Genomic DNA, 26,174 nt, shown 5'->3' with positions numbered 1-26,174 from the left:
AAGAGATTCTGACAAAGCATCTGGATATAAGTTCAGTATTAATTAATGAAGTTTCCTATTTTAGCCCTTAGAAGATTAACTTTTAATGTGTATCATTTATAATACTGGAAGGTACCTAGGACTAGATCTAATAAAAGATGTGTAAGACTTTTAAGGAGAAAATTCTAAAACATAATTGAGGGACATTAAAACAATGGAGAGTGATTTTATATCATAAATGGATTTAATATTATAAAGATGTCAATTTTTCTCAATTTATGGATCCAGTCAAAATGTCAACATGCTGATTGCAAAATTTATTCAGAAGAGCAAAAGACTAAGAACAATTTAGTAGGCTTTTCAAAGATACCAGGTTCTAATCCCTGGAACCTGTAAATGTTGATTTATAAGGAAAAATGATCTTTGTAAATATGATTAACAAGGATCTTGACATGGGAGGTTGTCCTGAATTATCCAAGTGGGCCCTAAATCCGATCAGAAGTATCTTTATAAGAGAAAGGCTGAGGGGGATAAGATACATACAAAAGAGAGGAGGCAATGTGAAGATAAAGGCAGAAATTGGAGTGATGTGGCTATAAGCAAAGGGGCTACCAGAAGCTGAAAGAGGCAGCGAATATTTCCCCTAGAGCCTCTGGAGGGAGTGTTCTTGATTCTGGCCCAGTGAAACTTCTGTTAAACTTCAGGCCTCCAGAACTGTTTCAACCCAGCAAGTTGGTGGTAATTTTTTAGGGCAGCCACAGGAAACTAACATAAATAGCAATAGCAGGTTTTGAAGAAAAAGCCCTACCAGATTTCAAGACTACTCTAATGCTATGGCAATTAAGACAGTGTGGTATTTACCCTGAGATAAGCAAACCACAGGAATATAACAGAGAGCCCAGAAAGAGATTCAGGCTTATAAGGGAACTTGATGTATAATTGAGGTGTTACTGCATTTCACTGGGGGAAACGGTGCTAGGGAAATTGGTTATCCTATGGGGGAAAATTAGATTTCCCGTTTTCATTCCATATACAGAAATATGTTAAAAAAAAATCTAAATGTGAAAGTAAAATCTTTTAGAACATTAGAGAAAATAGATAAATATTTTTCTTCCTACTTTTTACTATGAGTTTCAAATATTCAGAAAAGTTTGAAGGAAGGACAGTAAATGTCTATACACTCACCTCTGCCTAGATAAAAAAACTATTACCATTTTATCATATGTATATGTATGTATTTTTTATCTTTAAAATTTTTTAAAATTTTTTGATTTTTTTGAAAGTAAGTTGTAGACATCATGACTCTTAATACTTCATCATGCATCTTAATGGGAGATTATATGTGATCTCAGAATGATGAAAGATTTCTTAAAGTAAGTGTACTAGATAAAACATCATAAAGGAAAAATTGACTACATTAAAATTAAAAACTAATGTGAACCAAAAACAAAATGGAAAAACAAGTTTCAGCCTGACAGAAGATATTGGCAGTGTATGTTAACTATCAAGGGATTACAAGAAAAAGATGGGCTCCTGGGTGACTCTGTCAGTTAGGTGTCTGACTCTTGATTTCAGCTCAGGTCATGATCATATTTGGTTAGTTTGAGGCCTGCATCAGGCTCTGTGCTGACAGTGTGGAGTCTGCTTGGGATTCTCCGTCTCCCCTTCTCCCTGCCCTTCCCATGCTCATGTGTTCACTTGCTCTCTCTCTCTCTCTCTCTCTCTCTCCCTCAAAAATAAATAAGCATTTAAAAAATTTAAAAATCAAAAAATATTTAACGTTTATTTTTAAGAGAGAAACAGACAGATTGAGAGTGGGGGAGGGGCAGAGAGAGGGAAACACAGAAACTGAAGCAGGCTCCAGGCTCTGAGCTGTCAGCACAGAGCCTGACGCAGGGCTCGAACCCATGAACCGTGAGATCATGACCTGAGCTAATGTTGGACGCTTAACTGACTGAGTCACCCAGGTACCCCAAACATTAAAAAAATTTTTAAAAAGTTGGGGAAGCACCTGGGCAGCTCAGTCAATTAAGCGTTCGACTTTGGCTCAGGTTAAGATCTCATGGTTTGTGGGTTCGAGCCCTATTTCAGGCTCTGTGCTGATAGCTCAGAGCCTTGAGCCTGCTTCGGATTCTGTGTCTCCTTCTCACTGCCCCTCCCCTGCTCACACTCTGTCTCTCCTATCTCTGCAAAAATAAATAAACATTAAAAAGAAAAAAAAAAGAAAAAGACCTAAAACTAAATAGAAACATGGGCAAAGGATAAAATAATTCACAGAAGAAACTTGACTGGCCAGTAAACATGTGAGGTGATAAATAAACTTTGCTAGTAATTAGGAAAACAAAAGTTAACATAATGAGATATTTCATGCCTATCAGACTGATAAAAATTAAAAGGCTGGTAATACCAAGTGTTGGTAAGAATGTAGAACATAGGGAACTCTCATACATTGCTAAGTGAGTATACTTACCCATCCACTTTGGACAATCTTGAGTATAGTGGAACATAATGCGTATCTTTTGACCTAGCATTTCGTGTTGTGGGTTTATTTTCTACAAAAATCCTTACACCTAAGCCCCAGGAGATATGTTCAAGAATTTCCACAGCAACATTGTGTAGAATAGCAAACAAATTGGAAAATCCAAATGCCCATCTACAGGCAAATGGACAAATGTATTGGCATAGCCATACAGTGGAACAACTTATAGCAAAGAAAGTAAACTAACTAGTGACATGTACCAGTAGGAATGAGCAATATTGAGTTAAAGCAAGTTGCAGAAGGATAAATGAAATTTAAAAATGTAGAATGTATATAAATGTTTTTAGAAGGTAGAAATGCATGGAAATGGTATGGGATTGCAATTAGACTATATATGTAGTGTCGGTTTTCTTGATGTAGGTGATAAGTACAAAGTATATGTCATATTATTCTCTGTATCTTTTTGAATGTTGTCATATTTAATGGAAAAAGTCAATGGATAGAATTCATTTGAGTGGATGTATATTCAAGATAGTGAAGGGATCCTTGGTAGAGTAAGTAAAGTTCCTGAGGTAGGGAGCAGGATGAGATCCAAAGCACAAGTTGGAGGGGTTGTCTTCCAAAAGACTAAAGCAGCTAACTTTTGGAGGACCTGTCAAAGAATTGACCATTGGATAGATGTTTTTTTATTTCATAAATTTTTCTTGGCTTACTAATAGGTTGGAAAGACCTATTATTGATCTATGCTTAGGAATTTGCAGGAGAAAATGTGTTAAGGCACATCTGCAGTCTGATAAACATGTGAGTTAATATTTTTGACTTTATTATAAGACTTCCTTCTAGGCTTAACATCTGGGATAGGCAGCAAGATATTTTTAAAATAATAGGATGTGTTGATATGTCTTGTGTCATATCCAGTAAAAGTTTTTTTAATTTTTTTTCTAAAATAACTAGGAATTTTGTAAACTTCAAATCTTATTTGCCCAACTTACTGTTTTGGGGGTGTATAGTCAGTGTTGTTTCTCTGCTTTGTTTCATTTCCTTGCTGAGTTGTGACTTTTTTTTCCCCTGTAGCTGCTTCCTTCTGAGTATGAAAGATGATAGTATTGAAGGCATTTATGACACTCTAAAGCAGTGTGCATTGATTTCCAAGTCTGCTGGTGGAATTGGTGTCGCTGTGAGTTGTATTCGAGCTACTGGCAGCTACATTGCTGGGGTAAGCTTCTGTTTTATGACTAAAAGATTGTAGGATAAAAAGATAAGCAGCCAGGCTTATCGTTGAGAGGGCATACGCTGGAGCTTGGGAGACCTGGGTCTCTGTTAAGTGCTAACTGGCTGTGTGACTTGGAGGGAGTCATTTCACTATTTCTAGCTTCTGGTTTAGATTAGATGATCTGTCGGATTTTTTTGGCTTAGATTTTGGAATTTGGATTTGATGCGATAATAATAGCATCATAATAAATGATAATTTATTGATTGCTTATTATATGCTAAATTTGTTACAAAAGTTTGAGTTACTCATTTAATCCTTGCTACAAGCCATAGGATATGGGTACCATTAGAGACACATGGTAGGAACTTTACTCTTTGCAATAACTTTGTGATTAAAGACAATATCATCTTTACAAGTGAGGAATCTGAGGCTTAGAAAATTAAATTACTTCCAGAGATCAGTCACTTAATATGTAGTAGAGCCAGGATTCATGTTTTACAAGTTGGCTCTTTATGATGTAAATTTAGCCCTTTGCTAGTTCATTATTCATTGGGAGTCAAGATGAAGATATTGGATAAGAAAGACCTGGATTTAAATCCTATCTCCTCTACTTAGTAGTAATGCAGCCTAGCATAAGTTATTTTACATCTCTGGGTTTGTTTCCTCACCTGTAATGTGAAGAAAATATCTGACCCTACAGAAGAAAGTTAGGGAGTCCAGAAGGAAACTATTCTATTACATAGTGTTTTGGAGCACTTAACACACAATAATAGGGTGAGCCATTGCTCACTTATCTTTCTAGTCTGTTTAAAGGCTTACCTTAGAGTTAGAAGGATTATTTTTGATGAGGTATCTTTTAGGAGTCTTTGTGTTTTCTTATCTTCATTCTAGAATCCATTTATTGTTGAGAATCTCCATATATCTTTATTGTCTTCATTTATCCACTGTGTATAATTCTTACTGTAAGTTGCCTTTTGGGAAAAAGACACTGTAGTTGTGTTTTTATTCTACTCAAAGTATATCTTTATATAATGACCATTATAAGGTATGGAGGTTAAGTTCAGCTACCCTGGTTTCAGATTCTTTTGACTTGTAATTGTAAATTAGAGATGCAACAAGAACATTAAAACAACAATTAGGGGAAAACAATATTTTGTTTATCTTATATTGGGTATTCTGTTTATAAAGGGAGAGATGGAAAGCAGATAAAACTTTATTTAGACTGGGAGAGCTCTTGTAACATATTCACTGTTGAGCCATTTTGTTCTTTTCCATGCTTACTTAGTCCCACTTTTCTCCTCCAGATGCCTTTATTCTCGGTCTCTCTTTCAGACTAATGGCAATTCCAATGGCCTTGTGCCAATGCTGAGAGTATATAACAACACAGCTCGATATGTGGATCAAGGTGGAAACAAGGTATGCTCTGTTACTTGAAGTCTTGGAAATTAGGACTAAAAATCTTTAACCATGAATGCTTAAAATAAGGTGATTTAGTGTGTATATTTGTAATTACTTTGCTTTTTTTTTTACTTTCAAAATCAGTTTAATGAGGTATAATTTACTTCAAAAATGCACACACTTTAAGTGTACAGTTTGATGCGTTTTGACAAACGTGTATACTTATGTAATCACTATACCAATCAAGATATAGAACATTTCCATTACTCCAAAATGTTTCCTCAAGCACCTTTGATTAATCACCCCATCACTCCCACCCATACATACTTTACCTTTGGCTCCAGGCAGCAAATGATCTAGTCAGCTTTGTATTATTTTTATTTTATTTTTTAAGTGGGCTCCACGCTCAGTGTGAGGCTTGAACTCATGACCCTGAGATCAAGAGTAGCATGCTCTACTGAGTGAGCCAGCCAGGTGCCCCCAGTCAGCTTTTTTTATATGACAGTTTATTGGCAAAGAATTTCTAAAATTGTAACTTTTATTGATACCTAATCTTGCAAAGGAGTTGTAATAGTCTTGTAGGGGCTTTTTTGTTGTTTTTGTTGTTTAACAAAAACAAAACTCTGCCTGTTTCACAGAGGGAGAAGTAGAATTGAGAGAATTGGATTGTTTGCCCAGTGTTATCAGCAGGATAGTTTGCCACTTGAGGCTGCCTCTTACGTATATGTAGACACACTAATCACCTGGTAGTTGATGAATTTCCTTTGATGGACTTTAAAAACAATCTGTGGAGATCTTGATATAAGACATCACTTTTTTGATCTTTGGTAAGAGCACAATTTATAATTGTCAGAATTAAAGTGATTTTCTTTGGGGTTTGCATACGTGTCATATAATGTAAAGTAGCTGGATGACAACTGAAGGAAGCTCCGTCTGTAGTTCACTGTGTCACTCTGGACAAGTTATTTCATCTTTCTTGTTCTTTCTTATCAATTGCTCTTTTTCACTCCTAGAATTATAAGAAAAATACTAGTACTTATATTTATAGTACTTTTACTTGTATTATGTCATTTAATTCCTTACTTGTAATGAAGATCAAAGGAGATATTATAAAAGTGCCTTGGAAAATATGAAGTTTCTTTGTTTCATTCTGATTTTGAAAAGAATGATGATGTATTTGCCTTTAGCGACCTGGGGCATTTGCTATTTATCTGGAGCCTTGGCATTTAGACATTTTTGAGTTTCTTGATTTAAAGAAGAACACAGGAAAGGAAGAACAGCGTGCCAGAGACCTTTTCTTTGCCCTTTGGATTCCGGATCTCTTCATGAAACGAGTGGAGACTAATCAGGTGAGAAATAGGTACCTGTTGGTAAGAACAACTTTATTCATATCAGTTTTCTTTTTTGTCATCTTAAATCATGCTTAGGAAGAGCCCACCTGCATGTTATGCTATGGAAGAATTTTAAGCAGGTTAAGAGATGCCATTCCTACCTTCTTGGATTTTTGTTTTCTTTAAAAAAAATTTTTTTTAATGTTTATTTTTGAAGGAGAGAGAGGGTGTGAGTAGGGGAAGGGTAGAGGAGGGGCAGAGAGAAAGGGAGCCACAGAATCTGAAGCAGACACCAGGCTCTGAGCTGTCAGTACAGAGCCTGATGTAGGACTCAAATTCACGAGCTGTGAGATCATGACCTGAGCCGAAGTCGGCTTTAACCGACTGAGCCACCCAGGCACCCCTTGGATTTTTATTTTCTAAAGTAGATGCTATCGGACCTAAATGCTTAAAAGATCATGTATAAACAGGTAGAATTAGATGTTTGAGCCCGAGTCCAAAATGATCATTTCTGTAGCAGATTTCCAAGAGAGTCTATAGAAGTCACCCTGTCCCTTTCAGTGTTCCTAATGGACTATGTGTGGTTGGTTATTTAAAGTTTCGTATGGGTTCTTCCCTTTGTAGGACTGGTCTTTGATGTGTCCAAATGAATGTCCTGGTCTGGATGAGGTTTGGGGAGAGGAATTTGAGAAGCTGTATGAAAGGTATGGGAAAAATATGAAAGTAATCATTTTTAACCGTATGTTTCTTTTATTTGGGGAATCCAAGTGTCAAAATACCATCAATCATTAGCCAGTTTCTAGGAATCCCAGAAGCATCCAGTAGAGAATGTGATTAATAATATATTTTGGTCAGATTTGCTATCTGAATCTTCACCAAAATTGAGTTTCTATCTTCTTTCTTAAAACTTTGGGAGTTATAAAGAGGTTTTTAACTGATCCTTATAAAAATTAAGACAGAGAGTATTATTTTTGTCAGTACATTTGACAAAAAAAGAAAAAAAAGTTATGCTTTATATCGCACCCAGGAATCAAGAACAGTTAGGACACATGTCAAGAGTTTATTAAATAATAGTACAATAGTAGGAGATTTGACCACTTGAGGTGTTATTCCTTTTCCTTATGAAGGGTTTTGTTGATTTAGTGGAATTGGGGTATATTCAAATAGGTCCAGAGCTGTCTGATTTTCCTCTGTGGCTTTAGTTACAGTAAAATAAAGATCATATTCCTTCCCCCCCCCCCACCCTTTTAGCAAAACATAGTAAACAATTTAAGAGTTTTTGTAATTTTATATTTTAGTGTCTTCAAGTTGTCTGCAATAAAGATTTTCTTAGGGAATATTAATATTAGCTTTGCCTTTCAGTTATGAGAAACAGGGTCGTGTCCGCAAAGTTGTAAAAGCTCAGCAGCTTTGGTATGCCATCATTGAGTCTCAGACAGAGACAGGTACCCCGTACATGCTCTACAAAGATTCCTGTAATCGGAAGAGCAACCAGCAGAACCTGGGAACGATCAAATGCAGCAACCTGTGCACAGAAATAGTAGAGTATACCAGCAAAGATGAGGTAGGTAGAAAAACTTCTGCCCAGGGTACTGAGAGAAGAATCTTAGGCAGTTATTGTTTGTGCATCCCTCACTTGATTTCACTTGAGGTGGGGGAAGGGAGTTTTTGTAGTTTGTTGTAAATAGAAGGGCACCAAAGTAGAGATTGTAAGGGAACAGGTGTGATCTGTGCCCTCAAATATCTTACAGTCTAGGCCATGTAGAAAAGATTTAATCACCTTTTTATTACACACGCATTGTTGTAATAATCTTTACTCAGTGTTCAGTCATGTTGGTTTAGGACAAACACAAAAATGTGTCAGGATGTTCATTCAGTTTAAAGTATATAATAAGCAGGTGGAGAGTCTTTTCAGTGAATGGTGAGACAAAATTCTAATCTCGGATCTTTAAGGCAATTCACAGAAGAGGTAAGGATAGAAATGGGACATAGATTTGGTTTCTTAAAAAAGAAGTTTATGGACAGGCTTTCCATTTGGGAAGAATAGCCTTGTCAGATCAGAGACAGGAATAGGTTTTATGCAGTGTGTATCAAATAAGTTTGTTCTGATGGAACAAATACATTATGGTTTGGTATATGGAGAGATGGCTATAGCTGAGGGAGGGAAGGTAGTAGGTGAAAGCTGGCATGTCGCAGAGGTAGGAAGCCCTTGTAGGTTCCTGGAAGGAAAATAGCATCAAAATGCTAGGATGAGAAGGATGGTTCTTGTTTCTGGTGATAGAGTGTTTTGGTGTGAGAATAGGTTGGAGGTGAGCCTAAGGAGATTGTTGTAGTGGTTGAAAGACAGGCTGCTTGGATGTTGGATATAAACTATGGAAAGGAGGAGGAAGCCTCCTTCCCTAGCCCCTGGCAACTTCTACTAATCTGTTTCCTACCTCTGGATTTGCCTCTTGTGGGTGTTCCATACAAACAGAATCATATAATATGGTGGCCTATTGTGTCAGGCCTATGTCACTTAGCATGTTTTCAAGGCTTATCTGTGTTGTAGTATGTATCAATACTTCATTCATTTTCATTCATAATCCTTATAATGCCCCATGAGGTCATGCACAACTGGGGATGCCCATCTCATCTACTGTTACTTTCCCTCCTTGCTCACTGTGCTCCAGCCCTACTAATTTCCTTGCTGTTCCCAAACATACCAAGCACACTCCTTCCTCAGGACTTTTGCTGTTTACTTTATTTTGAATATTAAAATGCTCTTCCCCCCCCACCCCCCAGATAGCTACATGGCTTGCTATCTAACCTTTTCAGTTTGTTCATATGTCCTATTCTCAGTGATGTCTTCCTTGACAACCGTATTTAAAAATGGCATCCTTCTGTCCTTATTCCTAGAACTCTTTTGTCTTTTCCTCCCTTATTTTGCTCCCTAGCATTTATCAGACTCAATTACTGGATTATGTGATTTGAGTTATACTTTATAAATGGGTACTTAGGCAACTTGTGTAGAATTGAGTAGATATGAAGGGCATGAGGGAGTCTAGGTGAGAGGAGTTGAGAGTTTGGGTTAGGATAGTCCTAATCAAAGTGGAAAAGAAAATATTCATTTAACATTATTTAGCATTTAATATATGCGAGATATGGTACCAGAACTAAAAATAAAAGGGTAAATAAGATATGATTCTTTCCTGGAGAAGCCTATCACCTAGTGTAGTGTAGTGGAAAATCACCTGAAGAGCTTTTTCAGAATTCACAAACTTGGATCTCCTGTTGTTAAAGGCTTATCAGAATCTCAATTAGAGTAAGGTAGGAATGTGTAATTTGGAAAAGCGTTCTATAGTGATGGAAGTGTTCTGTATCTGGTGGCTGTTGAGCTCATGATATATGATCATTGCAACTGAGAAACTGAATTTTTTATTTTATTGAAATAGCTACATGTGGCTAGTGGCTGGTATATTAGACAGCATACATCTCCTGACTGAGATGAATATACATAAAAAATTATAGCACAGTGGGATATATGTCTGGTCATAGAGCCATGGAGTATGGAACACAGATTCTCTCTCCTTATTTCACTGGTGCGTGTTATAACTCACATGTGAATAGGTATTGGGATTTAGAAATGAACGATGAAGAGGGAGAAGATAAAGATAAAAATTTTATAATTTAATATCATAGAGCATTAGAGGCTTACATGTTGCTGTCATTGACATGGGGAAGAAATAAAAATTGTGTGATTCTTGACCCCTTTTCTTTGCCTTCCAGGTTGCAGTCTGTAACTTGGCTTCCCTAGCCCTGAATATGTATGTCACGTCAGAACACACATATGACTTTAAGAAGTTGGCTGAAGTTACCAAAGTCATTGTCCGAAACTTGAATAAAATTATTGATATTAATTACTACCCTGTCCCAGAGGTATGAATAGATTTTTTGCTTATTGGTAATTATTGAAATCCAAGTTGGAGGGAGTGTATCACGGTCTGCCAGTCATTATTTAAATGGCTGTCAGTGGAATGGTGTGAGAAAATGGAGATAAAAAGAGAGAGGGTATCATTTGGTGCAGAATGTTGCCTTTTCTATTCAGTAATGTCTCTTTCTTCTCTAAATCTGTTGGCACAAAGGCATGCTTATCAAATAAACGCCATCGCCCCATTGGAATCGGGGTACAAGGTCTGGCAGATGCTTTTATTCTGATGAGGTATCCTTTTGAGAGTCCAGAAGCCCAGTTACTAAACAAGCAAATCTTTGAAACTATTTATTATGGAGCCTTGGAAGCCAGCTGTGACCTGGCCAAGGAGCATGGCCCATATGAAACCTATGAGGGCTCTCCAGTCAGCAAAGGAGTAAGTATATGGATGAAATTTCTTTTTGCTTATAAGTTCCTGTAGTAGGCTGAATGGTTGCCCTCAAAAAGATATGTTTACATCTTATTGCTGGAACCTGTGAATGTTATCTTTTTGGTTTAAAAAAGTCTTTGCAGGGACGCCTGGATGGCTCAGTCGGTTAAGCGTCCGACTTAGGCTCAGGTCGTGATCTCACGGTCCGTGGGTTCGAGCCCCGCATTGGCCTCTGTGCTGACGGCTCAGAGCCTGGAGCCTGTTTCGGATTCTGTGTCTCCCTCTCTCTCTGACCCTCCCCTGTTCATGCTCTGTCTCTCTCTGTCTCAAAAATAAATAAACGTTAAAAAAAAATTAAAAAAAATAAAAATAAAAAAGTCTTTGCAGATATAATTAAGGATTTTGAAATAAGATTATCCTGGATTTTCCAGCTGGGTCCTAAATCTAGTGACAGTATCCTTATAGGAGACAGAGGGGAGGAGGAGGCAACATGACGATGGAGGCAGAGACCAGAGTAATGCATCCACAACCCAAGAATGCTGATAGTCACTAGAAGCTGCAAGAGGCAAAGGACAGAATCTGCTCTAGAGCCTCCGGAGGGAGTGTGGCCCTCCCAACATGTTCATTTTGGGCTTTTGGATTCCCGAGCTAGGAGAGAATAAATTTTTGTTATTTTAAGCCACCAAATTTATGGTAATTTGTTATACCAGCCATAGGAAGCTAATATGGTACTTTTGTTCTCTAGAGTTAAAAAGATACTCTTTTTTTTTTTTTAAGATTTAATTTTTAAGTAATTTCTGCACTCAACATGGGGCTCAAATTTATAACCCTGAGATCAAGAATCGCATGCTCCACCAACTGAGCCAGCCAGACTCCCTTTATCGTAGGCAAAGTTCTTTTATTTATTTATTTATTTATTTTTTAAGAATTTTATTTTAAGAAATCTCTATACCCAACGGGGGCTTGAACTTACAAACCCGAGATCAGTAGTCCCACGCTCTATCAACTAAGCCAACCAGACGCCTCACCCCTTTGTTTATTTAAATTTTTTTTGACATTCATTTATTTTAAAAGAGAGACAGAGCATGAGCAGGGGAGGAACAGAGAGAGGGAGACACAGAATCCGAGGCAGACTCCAAGCTCTGAGCTGTCAGCACAGAGCTGATGTGGGGCTCAAAGTCATGAGCCATGAGATCATGACCTCAGCCGAAGTTGGACGCTCAACCGACTGAGCCACCCAGGCACCCCTCCCTTTTATTTTAATGTTTTATTTAGAACTAGTCATTGGTAAAAGTGATCTAAGAAGAATGCTAACTGTATTAGTTTTCTTTCGCTAAATATAGTACATTAAAACAACATGTTATCATCGTTTCCTTGAGTCAGGGTTCCAAGCTTGCCTTAGTTTGGGTCTCACAAGGCTATAGTCAAGGTGTTGGTAGAGGCTGGAGTCTCATCTGAAGCTCAGAGTCCTCTTCTAAGCTCACCTGGTTGTTGGCAGAATTCATTTTTTTTGTTGCTGTAGAACTCATGACATCTTGCTTCTTCAAAGCTAGTGAGAGAGAGTGTCTCATTTCAAGAATACCCGAGTCCAATTGCTCTTTTGAGGGCTTTTATCTGATAAGTCGGGTCTACCCAGGATAATTTCTCTTTTGTTTATCTCAAAATTAACTGATTGGTGACCTTAATTACATCTGCAGAGACTTTTCACCTTTGCCATAATCATGTAAGTGACATCCATCATATTCCCAGGTCTTGCCCACATTTGGGAGGAGGACATTGTACATGGGCTGTGCACCAGGGGGTGAGAACCTGGGAACAATTCTGCTGTCCACACTGCCTTTATTATTGGTAGAATGATTTTCTTCAGTGTAAAATAAAATGTTATGTTATTTTTAGTCTTGATGTTCCTGCTGATTTTGGGGAAGTCTGATATGCAGTGATTTGAAAATAGATGTCTAGTAGCTAAGCAAATAGATCAAGGGGCAGATCAAAGCAATTAAGAAAGATGAAAATAGAGTAACACTTTACTATACAAAGAGAATGCATCTCAGCAATATACTTGTGTTAATGTTAGGATTTCCTGGTTTGTAGATATGATATGGGTTCTAGATATGATAAGGGGAAGAGGTAAGCCTTAACCAGTTTTTTTAACATTCTTTTAATCAGTTAGACTGCATGGAAATTTGGCCAGGGGAATCTCTGGACTTTGAATTCCTCACACAGTTCCATTAGAAGACATTTGTTGGGATGTAGGGCATGGCAGTTAGTCATTCGGTTTTTGTCATGGTTTTAAATTGTTGTAGGGTGGTTTGTCATAAATTTGCATTGTTTATTCCCTAGATCCTTCAGTATGATATGTGGAATGTTATTCCCACAGACCTATGGGACTGGAAACTTCTCAAGGAAAAGATTGCAAAGTAAGTAAGGAGATGTAAGGTAGCTTTAAAATAAGGAGGGTTTTACTCTCATTGTGGCTTTCAGAAGTTAGGTATGTTTTATTAACTTCTGAAACTTATTTTTCTCTTTTAAATGGGGCTTACATGACCTATTTACAGAACTGTTTTTGTAAAAATACTTTGTAAGATAATATATGAATAGTAACCTGCAAATTGCTTGGTACACTGAAAACATTTTAATAAATGGTAGGTATTATTATTAGCTCATCTTGTTTTAGGGGCTTAACTATCAGGATTAAGCAATTCTTTTTCTCATTAAACCTTCATATTTTCCATTGTGCTTGCTTTTTAAATGTTTTTCACTTTTATTTTTTGCTTAACCACCTTGGTGATTTGTCAAAATGGCTTTTGCTGAATTGATTGTGATAGGAATAAGTTAGGGATTTTGGAGAGGTTTTGGAGGGTAATGTGTTAAACTGTGTGAAAGAAAAACTGTGAAACTTGAGGTTTTTTAAGGCCTTTCAATCTAAGAAACATAAAAGATTTAAGGGCAGGTAGAATGTTTTGCTTAGTGAATAATAAACAAGTTGTTTTCATTTTCTTCATGAGTCTGTCATCTGTGGGTTAATGCATATGCAAAGTGTTTAATGTTTACAGAAGGAAGTAATAGGTTTAAAATACTCTTTAAAAATATCTGTTCACCTTAAAATTGTTTTATTACTCAAATAATACATATTAGAAAATCTAGGAAAATATATGTGTGAAAGGGAGTAAAATGAAAAGTATCCCAGTACCACCTCCCCCAAAAACCTGTTTGTATCTTCTTGTCTCTCATCTTTCAGATTTTCTTTTGAACATGTGTGCATGTGTACATTTACATGCAAATTCAACTTTTACAAACATGAAGCTATAGTTTATTTTTTGTGTTTTTTTTGTCAAAATGCTATAGATATTTTTCTATACACAACTTTTTAAATTTTCAGAATTAATACATGAATAATAAAATTCAAATACAGAAATAAAATGGAAAGTAAAAGCCCTTCCTTTTTTTATTTTTAAATGTTTATTTTTGAGAGAGAGCACGCAAGCAGGGGAGGGGCAGAGAGATGGGGACAGAGGATCCAAAGCAGGCTCTGTGCTGACAGCAGCAAGCCGATGTGGGGCTCGAACTCACGAATCATGAGATCATGACCTGAGCTGGAGTCAGGCCCAACCGACTGAGCCACCCAGGTGCCCCAACAGCCCTTCTTTTTATACCTCTTCTGCCAACCACTTGTTCCACAGAACAAACAAAAACCAGCTTACTCCTTTTCCCAGAGATAACCGTTGTTAATAGTGTGTATTTTTCTAGACCTTTTTCAGTACGCTTGCAGATGCATACAGTTTTGTTCCAAAGATGTGATCAAACTTGACATTCTTTTTTTTTTTTTTTTTTTTTTAATGTTTAATGTTTATTTATTTTTGGGAAAGAGAGGGAGAGAGACAGAGTGCAAGCAGGGGAAGGGGCAGAGAGAGAGGGAGACACAGAATCCAAAGCAGGCTCTAGGCCCTGAGGTGTCAGCACAGAGTCCGACACAGGGCTCGAACCCACAAACCGTGAGATCATGACCTGAGCCGAAGTTAGATGCTTAACTGACTGAGCCACCCACGCGCCCCTAACTTGACATATTTTAAGACCTTTAGGGATTTATTTTGGACATCTTTCTTTTTTTAGTCCATGCAGATCTGCCTAATGTTTTTAATGATTACAGACAATTCCATAGTTTGGTATGTGCCATATATATATATATATATATATATATATATATATATATATATATGAATGACTCTTCAATACATTTTCCTATCTTTGGACAGGAAATCACTGTCCACTTTACTGAGTAAGAAAGACATGAGGTCTTTTGGTGGTTTGCTTGATGCCTCAAAATTACAAAGTGACAAAGTGAGATTAAGATTCCATTAGGATATGAAGCTTTAAGCTAAGTACTGTGTAAATCCAGAGGTATATAATGTAGTAAAGACAAACTCTTTGAGAAACTTAAGACTAAATAAAGTAAGACATGTAACACAAGTAGTTAAAATGTACATAAAGGTACATGTCATAGAAAATGTTTGCAGAAGAAATATTTATATTTGGCATAAAAAAATTTTTTTTTAATGTTTATTTTTGGGAGACAAAGAGAGTAGGGGAGGGGCAGAGAGAGAGGGAGACACAGAATCCGAAGCAGGCTCCAGGCTCTGAGCCTGTCAGCACAGAGCCTGATGCGGGGCTTGAACCCATGAAGCATGGGATCATGACCTGGGCCAAAGTTGGACGTTCAACCAACTGAGCCACCCAGGTGCCCTTATATTTGGCATTTGTATTCAGCATTGTCTCCCTGGTTGGGAAAGATGTTCCAGAGGGGTCATCTCTTAGGCTAAGCTTTGAAGAACAAGCTAAGGGCAGTGTTCAGATAGTGTACTCTTCCTTAAGCACTCTGGCAGTGAATAGAGTCAAAGATGTTAACCTTCCTCTAGGAACGTTATGATTAAAGAGGTAATAGAAGAAGTCAGGAATATACATAATCTGAGCATAATTTTTTCCTGTGGAGAATTTTGGTGATAGATGTCTGATTGTGACCACTTTCACATCATTATTTTTCCTTAAAGAGCTTAGCACAGTGATCATATAGGTACTTAGAAAAGAGTGAGGGTTGAATGGATGTACCCTGATACAGGTGGGGACTCTCCAACAGTCATTTGAGTATTTCCCTGAGCAAGCTAGTGTATCAAATGCTAATAAATCGTCATAATAAGAATTGCCAGCACTAAAAATTGTGCTAATTGAGTTGAGGATTCAGGCATTTAGGAGAGGGGCAAGCTATACCATTCATACTGTGAAGTTGCATCTCTACTGGGGTTGCATGCAAAAGTCATTATATGAGTCTAATGCATGTATGGTGTCACTCACAGCATCTGCATTTACTACAATGACATGAAGTAACTGCCTTCCTGGCAGATTATAGCTTTAGGACCAGCATCTGATAATCTCCTTTTCTTTAGGTATGGTATAAGAAACAGTTTACTTATTGCCCCAATGCCTACTGCTTCAACTGCTCAGATTCTGGGAAATAATGAGTCCATCGAACCTTATACCAGCAACATCTATACTCGCAGAGTCTTGTCGGGAGAATTTCAGGTGAGATCACGACTAGACCTACAGGAGATTGTGCAAAAGCCCGATGTTGGGAGTAAATGACAACTCCTATTTAGTTTGCCCCTTTTTGCTTAGTACAGGGCACAGCTTTGATAAAATGAGTCATCTTCATCTCCAGTGTTACTCTATTTCAGCACATAATAGACATTTAATAAATATCTGTCAAAAGAATGAATTTTTGAGGGTTACATAGGAAAATAAGTTGTTGATGTTAGAGTTCACATGATATTTAACCATCCTGTAATGATGGTTACAATTCACAAATTTTTACAAATAACTTGTTTACAAATTAGAATTTCTGGTAGGTAGGACTAGTGTTTTTTTTACGGTTCCCAGGTAATTCTAATATGCAGCTAGGGTTGAGAACCACTAATCTAGAAGATTTTTATTTGTGAATTTCCAGATCTCCTGAAATCAATTTCTGTAGGTTTGGAGTGGATGCATTTCTATTTTTTCTTAAGTATTTATTGTATCCTTTCTTAGGAAAAAAAAAAAAAAGAGTCCACAAAGATTTACCCGTCTTAGGCAATGCTGGCTCTTTTCACCTTTGCAAATATTACGTTTCTTGAATAACAGGTCAAGATTTAAAGGAATACAGCTTTTGTTTGGTAGGATGGGCCTCTCAGTTTTATAAAATACAGAATTTACCAGGTAATCTAATGTTAAATGCTTCTTTAAATGATCTTATTTACTTTAAGTTCCAGGCCTGTGATCCTGTTTAGCCCTGTCATTCTTAATTATTCCTTGGCATCTTTTTTGCTTTTTCATTCAGATTGTAAATCCACACTTACTGAAGGATCTTACCGAGCGGGGCTTGTGGAATGAAGAGATGAAAAATCAGATTATTGCATGCAATGGTTCTATCCAGGTACAGAATGAAAATGAAGTGTGCTCTTTAGTAGCTAAGTTGGACATCGGTACCTTCTCACTTATCCCAGGCAGTGGAGAGAAAGAATGGCTATTCACTGTGGTCATATAGGCTTATGTTCACCTCTGCATTGTTGTGCTAGGATTATATACATCTTCACATAGCTAGGCCTTTCCCTCTTGTTTGTGCAATAATATAAAGCAGTAGTTTCCAACTTCTCTGTACATAAGAATCAGTTGGGGAGCTTTTAAAATTCTGAAGCTTAAAAAAAATTTCGGAAGCTTAGGTTGCATAACAATTAAGTTGGAATACCTGAAAATGGGAACCAGGCATTAGTATTTTTTAAAGACCATCTGGGTCATTCCAAAATGCATCAAAGTTTGGGGACCACTGATAAAGTGTGAAATTAGAGAGTCAGACTTAATTTAAAAGTATGGTGGGGATTGAGGACTCAGAGTCCCAAAAACAGAGCCGCAAATAGTATTTAACAATAAAATATTTGCATATTTGCAGCCGAGAATCAAGAAGCATTTATTTAAAAAAAATTTTTTTTTAATGTTTATTTATTTTTGAGAGAGAGAGAGAGACACCACGAGCCAGGGAGGGGCAGAGAGAGAGAGGGAGATACAGAATCTGAAACAGGCTCCAGGCTCTGAGCTGTCAGCATAGAGCCCGATGTGGGGCACAAACTCTGAATGGCGAGATCGTGACCTGAGCCAAAGTCGGACGCTCAAATGACTGAGCCACCCAGGTGCCCAAGAAGCATTTATTTGTGGATGGAGACCTCTGTCTAAACATTTGTCTCCTTGGTAACACAGATAAAGATTTCTGTAACAGTTCTATTTTTGCTGGAAGAAATGGTAACACTATTAGCTAGTCTGTATGTTTTGATGCAGATTAACCCTATACCTAAGAAAATGTTCTGTTGACTCCAAAAGGGGTTTGTTTCATTGCTTCCCTTGATCATGTACCTGTGAGTTATAGCCCTGATTATTTGTGTTTTTTGTAAAGCTTAAGGGTCATTTATTGCTGCTTGGTTCCTTCCTTTTTTAAGTGCCTCTAGAACAATGAATATTTTGGCTATAATCCAAATAGAAATGGATCTTTAATCATTACCACCAGCCATATATTTTGTTGGTTAAATGGAGTTTTGTTGGACATTCTAATCCAGAGTAAGCAGTCTTGGGAAACTTGATAAGGGCTCATATTGTATGATACTGAACGGTATGGGTCAGATCTGGCAGGAAATAGAACTGAGGCCAGACCCTGGTATCATTAATTATGTTAATTAAAGGGACGCCTGGGTGGCTCAGTCAGTTGAGACTCTGACTTTGGCTTAGATTATGATCTCACATTTCATGAGTTCAAGCCCTGCGTCAGGCTCGCTGCTGTCAGTGCAGAGCCTGCTTCGGATCCTCTTCCCCCTCCCTCTGTTCCTACCCCACTTGCTCTCTCTTTCTCTCTCAAAAATAAATAAACATTAAAAAAATTATGTTAATTATACTGATTTCTTCAACCAGAGTGCAATAAACATTTGTTTTTCCTTCTTCAGAACATACCAGAAATTCCTGATGACCTGAAGCAACTTTATAAGACTGTGTGGGAGATCTCACAGAAAACCGTTCTTAAGATGGCAGCTGAAAGAGGTGCTTTCATTGATCAAAGCCAGTCTTTGAACATCCACATTGCTGAGCCTAACTATGGCAAACTCACTAGTATGCACTTCTACGGCTGGAAGCAGGTTGGTGGAGGAAATCATGGACTTGTTGCCAGCTTGGGATATTTTGGAATTGGAGCAGTTTTACCTTCTAGCTGCCTATTTAAATATTGCCACCTAGTTCTTTCATTTCAAATCCAATATGTTAAAACCAAACCATGGTTTTTGTGCCAGATTAAGCTCTCACTTTGGATTTTCTTGTTTCTTTTAGGATTATTTCATTATTAGTTTTGAAACCTTGGAGTTACCTACGACCCTCCCTTTATTCTCCATACAATTACTCACCAAGTTGTGGTGGTTGTACCTTTGTACTGTTTCTTGAATATCTTTCTTCCTGTTCCACTACCATTATTCTTAACTTCTTAACTGATCTCTTTGCTTCTAGTAACTGCATTATCTTGTGCACTGCTACCATTTCTAAAATAAAACTTTACACATGTCAACCCACTCACTGTTCAAAAACATCCATTGTTTCTCCACTTTATCTACAATCTAAAAGCCAAATTACTTAGCTTGTCATTGGCAACTGTAAAGTCCTGTGATTCTGGATTCTATCCTTATTAACTGGCAATCACCTGGGTATTTATATAGAATTAAATTTTTTTCTTTTTAATTTAAGAGACATTTATTGACTACATACTATGTGCTAAGACTGGGGATACCAAATAGAAGATGATGGTACTTATCCTTGAAGTAGTCATCATCTGTTCTTTACAGAGACACAGTCTAGATCTCTAAATAATTATAAGGCAAACATTGTTTTAGGCAAACATGGAAGTCATACACATAAAAACAAAAGACTATAGAACAAAAATGTTTGACATTTCCAAAAAGATAAGCTTTTTTAGGGGTAAAATGAACACAATGTACTGACTCTTTGTCTTTAAGCATTTTTGAGAAGGCTTCCTACAGGAGATGGAATTTCAGGTTTAGAAAACAATCTGATGTGGTTTATGGAAATGTATTTTAAACATTGGTTTCGAATGTCTAGTGTTCTTACAATTTCTAATTGTTGTATTTGCTTCCTTTGTGTAGGGTTTGAAGACTGGAATGTATTACTTAAGGACACGACCAGCAGCGAATCCAATCCAGTTCACTCTAAATAAGGAGAAGCTGAAAGATAAGGAGAAGGCAACAAAAGAAGAAGAAGAGAAGGAGAGGAACACAGCAGCCATGGTGTGCTCTTTGGAGAATAGAGAAGAGTGTCTGATGTGTGGGTCCTGAGGAAAGGCTTGGAAGAGACCAGCACTTCCTCACAGCCAAACTACTTCTTGAGCATAGATAGGCACAGTAGGTTTGCTTGAAGTGCTAAGGTTTTGTTGGACCTTATTGCAGCAAAAGGAGCAATTGATTTAAAGTACTGTTTCTATATAATAGTGTGAAAGTACTGATATTTTAAATCAATATATTGGGAATCAAAGTAGAAGTTTTAGGAATGCAAAAGAGGTCATCTTGCAAATAGGAAGTAACTGAATAGGGTTTCATTGCCCACTTGGCACCCCTTTTTTGGTGACCTCAGTTTTCATAAGAAGACTTAGTTTTACTGCTTTGACTGGTGGGTCCATAGAAGCAAAACTGAGTCATAACCTGTGAGAAGTGTTGGCAGGACCTTTATCTGGATAAGGTCCTATTGGTCATTCTGAAATAAACATTTCAAAGTGATTATGTGAGACCAAATTTGTCATTTATTTTCATACAAAGGTCAAATTTGAAAAAATACTTTCTGTTCTTTGAGAGTTCAGGGAGGAAATTTTAAGAAAAATTACTCAGATGCCTTCTACAATTCTGATCTTAACATATGCCTATTTCTTCTTTCTATTGTAAAATATATTAGCATAAGTGTTACCATTTTACCCACTTTAAAGCATACAATTTAGTGGCATAAAGTACATATACAGTGTACAACCATCATCACTATCTTATTTCCAGAAATTTGTCATCATCCCAAACAGAAACTCTAAAACAATAACTCCTCATTTCCTTCACCTCTCAATCCCTGGTAACCTCTATTCTACTTTCTGTCTTTGAATTTGCTTATTCTAGGTACCTCATATAAATGGAATACTATAGTATGTGACCTTTTGTGTCTGGCTTATTTCACTTAGCCTGTTTTCAGGGTTCATCCATGTAGCATATAGCAGACTTTAATTCCTCTTAAAGCCTGAGTAATACTCCATTGTATGTATATATCACATTTTGTCTTTCCATTCATATGTGAATAGACATTGATGTTATTTCCACCATTTTGGCTATCGTGAATAATGCTGCTCTGAACATTGATGCACCAGTATCTGAATTCCTGTTTTCAGTTTTTTTGGGTATATACCTAGAAGTGGAATTGTGGGAATACATCATAATTCAATGTTTAATTTGAAGGAACTTGAGGAACTGCCAAACTTTTCTGTAGGCTCAAGCTGCACCATTTTACATTCCTACCAGTAATGCATGAGAATTCCAATTATTCCACATCTTTGCTGACACTTGCTAATTTTTTGTATTTTTCATACTAGCTATCCTAATGGCTTTTGACAGTTTGATTACAATGTACCTTGGTGTGGATCTCTGAGTTTATCTTTCTTGATGTTTGTTGACCTGCTTGGATCAGTAGATTTACATCTTTCATTAAATTTGGGAAGTTTTCAGCCATTTTTCTTCAGATAATCTTTTTGCCCCTTTCTCTCTTTTCCTTCTGGGACTCCTGTAATGCGTCGCTCGTTCCACTGCTTATGTCCCCCAGGTCCCTTAGGTGTCATTCACTTTTCTTAATATTTTTTCTGTTCCTTAGGCTCAATAATTTAACTGTCATATCATCAAGGTCACTGATTCTTCTTCACACTCAACATCTGTTTGAGCCCCCTTGGTGAATTTTTCATCTTAGTTATTCTTTTCAGCTTTAAAATTTGTTTGTTTCCTTTGAACGATTTCTGTCTCCATGTCGATATTCTGATTTTAATGCATTGTTTTTCTGATTTCCTTTGTTTGTTCATGTTTTCCTTTAGCTCTTCAAGCATTTTTAAGACAGTTGTTTTAATATCTTTGTCTAGTAAGTCTGGTGGCTGGGCTTCCTCAGGGATGGTTTCTGTCAGTTTTTCTTGTTCCTTTGAATGAGCTATGTTTTCCTATTTCATTGTAATGCCTGTAATTTTTTGGTTGTTGTTGAAATATTGTTTGATACTTTTCCAAACTACTGTTGCAGAGACTATTCCCTAGTGTGTGTAATCACTGAAATCTCTGTTCAGTTAATGTTTTGACAGATATCCTTGAATTTCAGGAGCTCTCTATGTAGACTGGCTCTGTGCTAGGGCACTTTCTCCACATATGGGTAGGCTTTTTTCTGAGCCTAGGCATCTGTGATTGTTAATTTTATGTGTAAACTGGCTAGGCCATGGTACACAGATACTTGGTCAAACACTAGCCTAGATAGCTGTGAAGATATTTTTTTAGATGACATTAACATTTAAATCAGTAGACTTTGAGTAAATCAGATTACCCTCCATAATGTGGGTTCCTCATCCAATCAGTTGAAGGCCTTAAGAGAAGAAAGATTGAGGTCCCCTAAGAAAGAAAGACTTTTGTCTTCAGACTGCCTTCGGACTTGAGCTACAATATCACTTCTTTTCTGGGTCTCCAGTGTGCCAGCCTGCTCTGCCAATTTTAGATTTGCTAGTTCCACAATTGTGTGAGACAGTTACTTAAAATCTCTCTCTCCTTTCTCTCCCTCCCTCTCTCTCATGCTCCCCCCTCCCATTTTCTCATTAGTTTTATTTCTCTTTATAGAGAATGAGAACCCTGACTGATACAGATTTTGGTACCAAAAGTGGTTCTAGAGGAGTAGAATCTTAAGGATGAATCTTCTGAATTGGTTGTGGAGTTTCTGGAATTGATTCTCTAATCTGATTAGATTTAAAGGCACTAATGACTATTTCCAGTGGTAAAGGAAGTATTGATAGTTTGTGGTGTGATGTGGTAATAGAGACACTCAAAATACCATCATTGGATGCTCCTAATCAAATACTTACAAGAGGCAAGGTTCTGGGTGATTGTGTGTATGTTCCACCTCCAGGGTGTATCAACTCTCCAGCCCTTTCTCATAATTTAGTTCATCTTGACTACCTTTTCCACACTGCTCCAATACATTGATGACGTGCTGATTAGACCTACTGAGCAAGAAGTAACAACTACTCTAGGCTTACCGGGAAGACATTTGTGTGTCAGAGGGTGGGAAATAATCTGACAAAAATTTGGGGGCCTTCTACCTCTGTGAAATTTCTAGGGGTCAAATGGTATGAGGCATATTGAGATATTCCTTCTATGGTGAAAGATAAATTGTTGCATCTGGCTCCTCCCACAAGCAAAAGACTGGCACAAGGCCTAGCGGGCCTCTTTGGATGTTGGCGTCAGCATGGCAGTGTATTCCTCATTTAGGTGTGCTACTCTGGTCTGTTTACCAAATGACCTGAAAAGCTACTGGTTTTGAGCAGGGCTTGGAACAAGAGAAGGCTCTACAATAGGCCTAGGCCCACCCTGCAGCTGCTCTGCCACTTGGGCCATGTGATCCAGTAGGTCTATGGTGTTGAAGTGGCGGTGGCAGATAGGGTTGCTATTTGGAGCCTCTAGCAGGCTCTTTGGATTTTGGAGCAGAGCCCTGCCATCCTCTGTCAGTAAGTATTCACCTTTTGAGAAACGTCTTTTGGCTTGCTACTCAGCCTTAGAAGAGACTGAATGCTTAACCATGGGCCACTAAACTACTGTGTGACCTGAGCTTCCCGTCAGGAACTGGGTGGTGTCTGACCCACCAAGCCATAAAGCTGCACCTGCGCAGCAGCATTCCATCATCAAATGGTATATACATTGAAGTGGTATATACAGGATTTGGCTCGAGAGGCCCTGAAAGTACAAGTAAGTTATTGAAGAAGTGGCCCAAATGCCCATGATCCTCACTCTTGCCTGCACCTTTGGGGAGGTCCCTATGATCAGTTAACAGAAGAGAAAACTCAGGCCTAGTTTACACATGGTTCTGCATAATACGCAGGCACCACAGCTCCTTTCTGGGACAGCCCTGAAGGACGCACCATCTTATTGACAGAGTTGTGGAAGACTTTTAAGCAGGGAATACTTTTAGATAGCTCACTCTGGCTACCATGGGAAGAGTGACCTAACCTATGGGTTTGGGTCAGACTCAAGTACCATATCAGGGTCTAGTTTGGTCTTTGGAACAGACTGGTTACTGGGCGAAGAGTTGGTCTGGGTGTCTGTCAGACTTGATGCCGCCGGTGGGGCAGGACCTGATCTGTTTATGTGGGCTAGACTGGATATTTGGAGTAGGCCTGACCTGTGTGCCTATGTCAGATTGGGATATCCAGCCTGGGGGCTCACCTGTGTTTGGGACTGATAGTCTCTATAACCCAACCTGTGTGCTTGGGTTAGACTAGAGAGTGCAAGGCTGACCTGTATATTTGGTCAGACTGGGCTTCATGTCAAGTCTTAGGCTGTATTTGGGAGAGACTGGGCCCCAGGGAAGGGTCCTAGCCTATTTGTTTCGGACAGGATGTTCAGAGTGGGTTGTGGTCTGTATGACGCTCTGTACAGCTTCCAGGGGGGGCTCTATACATCCAAATATTAACTGGGGTTTTCTCAGGAGTCAGGGGGAAGAGGACAAAGAAACTAAACAGAAAGATAAATAGGGAAAAGCAATTTTATTATTGGAATGGAAATAGAAAAAGCATTCTAAGAATTTAAAAAGTGGTAGTTGGCTAACAACGGGCCTTCCCTTGAGCCCATAATCTCATGATTTCAGCCTGTCCTTCAGTGATGCCTGCTTATTTCTTATTCCCAGAAGTCACAACCCCAACTTCCCAAGTTGATAAAGTCCTTTCACTCTGGCAGTTGCCCCTCCACTCTCATATTCTGCAGTCTCTGGCTTCTCCCCAACCTCCTGGGCTGATTTATTGCTATAGAGCATCTTTTCCACATGTTGCCGGATCTCCCTGGTCTGTACTCCATAAATGATAGGATTCAAGGATCCTGGGAGTAGCATGTAGATGGCACTGAGCAGGTTCTGGACATCCGGAGACACAGTCTTGGCCACTCGGAAGACAATGGAGGTGGAGAGACCAGAGACGTAGATAGGATGACCAGTAAGTGGGAGCCACATGTGTGCAAGGCCTTGGCTCGGGCTCTCCCAGAAGAGATCCGGAAGGCAGCATAGATGATGCGTGTATAGGAGTTCCCTCGCAGGGCTAGATCCAAGGTCATAGTGACCAACCGCATGGTCAGTCCCAACCCATTGTTGAAAGTCAAGTCTCCACAAGCTATGCTCAGCAGTGCAATGTACTCACAGGCAAAGTGTCGAATCACCATTGTCTGGCAGAATTGAGCTCGTGACGTTAGCACCACCAAAGGCACTGCTACTTCCAGGCTCCGTGTCAGAGCAAGAATGGCCAGCACTCCCAGCAGGTGGGAGGTTATCAGGTCAGTATAGCAGAGTGGGTGACAGATGGCCACGTAGTGGTCTAGGGCCATGGCCAGCAGGAGATTGTAGTCCAGGAGAGTAAAGTAGATACAGAACATCTGGTCCAGGCAGCCATGCAGTGACATGGGGTTAGCATAATGCACAAAGCCCTCCAGCATTTTGGGCATCACGGCTATGGCAGTACAAATGTTGACAGCCAGGAGCAGGGTGATGAGCATGTACATGGGCTGATGCAAACTCCGTTGGGCCACCACCGTGTGGATGACCAGGACGTTTGCAGAGATGATCGTCACATAAAGGAAGGTAAGAGGCAGGACCAGGAGGCGCCGCCACTCTCGCAATCCAGGGAAGCCCACCAGGAAGAAGTTGGTGTAGGAGATGTTGAAGGCACTGGTATCTCCATCCTCACCCATCAGCTTTGGCCTTGGGTTGGCCCCAGGAGCGGTGATCAGAGACTGTTAGAACAAAATGGTCAGTGGAAGAAAGCCAATTTCTGTTTTAGGGCCTGAGGGGTTTGTGATGAATGTCCACCTCTTCATGTACATATGTCTACTCCTTTGGGGCACAGATGGGTGCTATGCCAGGTGTTACGGAAGCTACGGAGGTGAACAAGGCATCCTTTGTCCTCAGGGAGCTCTTGGCCTGTGTGTGTGAAATGTAAACTTACAAGATCCTTGTTTATCTGTGATGTTCCAGGTATTTGCTGAATAAAAGATTAGGAGGAAAAGTAGGTGTGGTACATGAGGGAAAATAAAAGGTAATGGGGGGCACCTGGGTGGCTCAATCAG

At 38.6% G+C, this 26,174-nt stretch overlaps 2 protein-coding genes across 2 annotated transcripts in view; one reads left to right on the top strand and one right to left on the bottom strand.

Annotated features, from left to right (window-relative positions):
• RRM1 (ribonucleotide reductase catalytic subunit M1) overlaps positions 1-20,579 on the top strand; it is a 36,651-nt gene extending 16,072 nt beyond the window's left edge. Inside the window, exons 8-19 of the mRNA XM_078433136.2 lie at positions 3,533-3,674; positions 5,004-5,087; positions 6,257-6,418; positions 7,025-7,104; positions 7,763-7,964; positions 10,166-10,315; positions 10,522-10,743; positions 13,078-13,154; positions 16,176-16,311; positions 17,102-17,197; positions 18,750-18,938; positions 19,950-20,579. Of these exons, the coding sequence (XP_078289262.1) occupies positions 3,533-3,674; positions 5,004-5,087; positions 6,257-6,418; positions 7,025-7,104; positions 7,763-7,964; positions 10,166-10,315; positions 10,522-10,743; positions 13,078-13,154; positions 16,176-16,311; positions 17,102-17,197; positions 18,750-18,938; positions 19,950-20,138 (1,729 nt within the window). The 3' untranslated portion in view covers positions 20,139-20,579. The remainder of the gene's footprint in view (positions 1-3,532; positions 3,675-5,003; positions 5,088-6,256; positions 6,419-7,024; positions 7,105-7,762; positions 7,965-10,165; positions 10,316-10,521; positions 10,744-13,077; positions 13,155-16,175; positions 16,312-17,101; positions 17,198-18,749; positions 18,939-19,949) is intronic.
• Positions 20,580-24,542: 3,963 nt separating this feature from the next.
• On the bottom strand, positions 24,543-25,839 carry LOC132661339 (olfactory receptor 52L1-like). The gene is given in 2 exon segments (XM_060605788.3): positions 24,543-25,043; positions 25,046-25,839. Coding segments are annotated over 2 exon segments (1,044 nt in total). The 5' UTR covers positions 25,800-25,839; the 3' UTR covers positions 24,543-24,753.
• Between the last annotated feature and the right edge of the window lie 335 nt (positions 25,840-26,174).

The sequence above is a fragment of the Panthera onca genome, chromosome D1 (genome assembly GCF_046562875.1).
Source record: "Panthera onca isolate mPanOnc1 chromosome D1, mPanOnc1 haplotype 2, whole genome shotgun sequence".
NCBI lineage: Eukaryota > Metazoa > Chordata > Mammalia > Carnivora > Felidae > Panthera > Panthera onca.
This window is presented reverse-complemented; position numbering and strand designations above follow the sequence as displayed.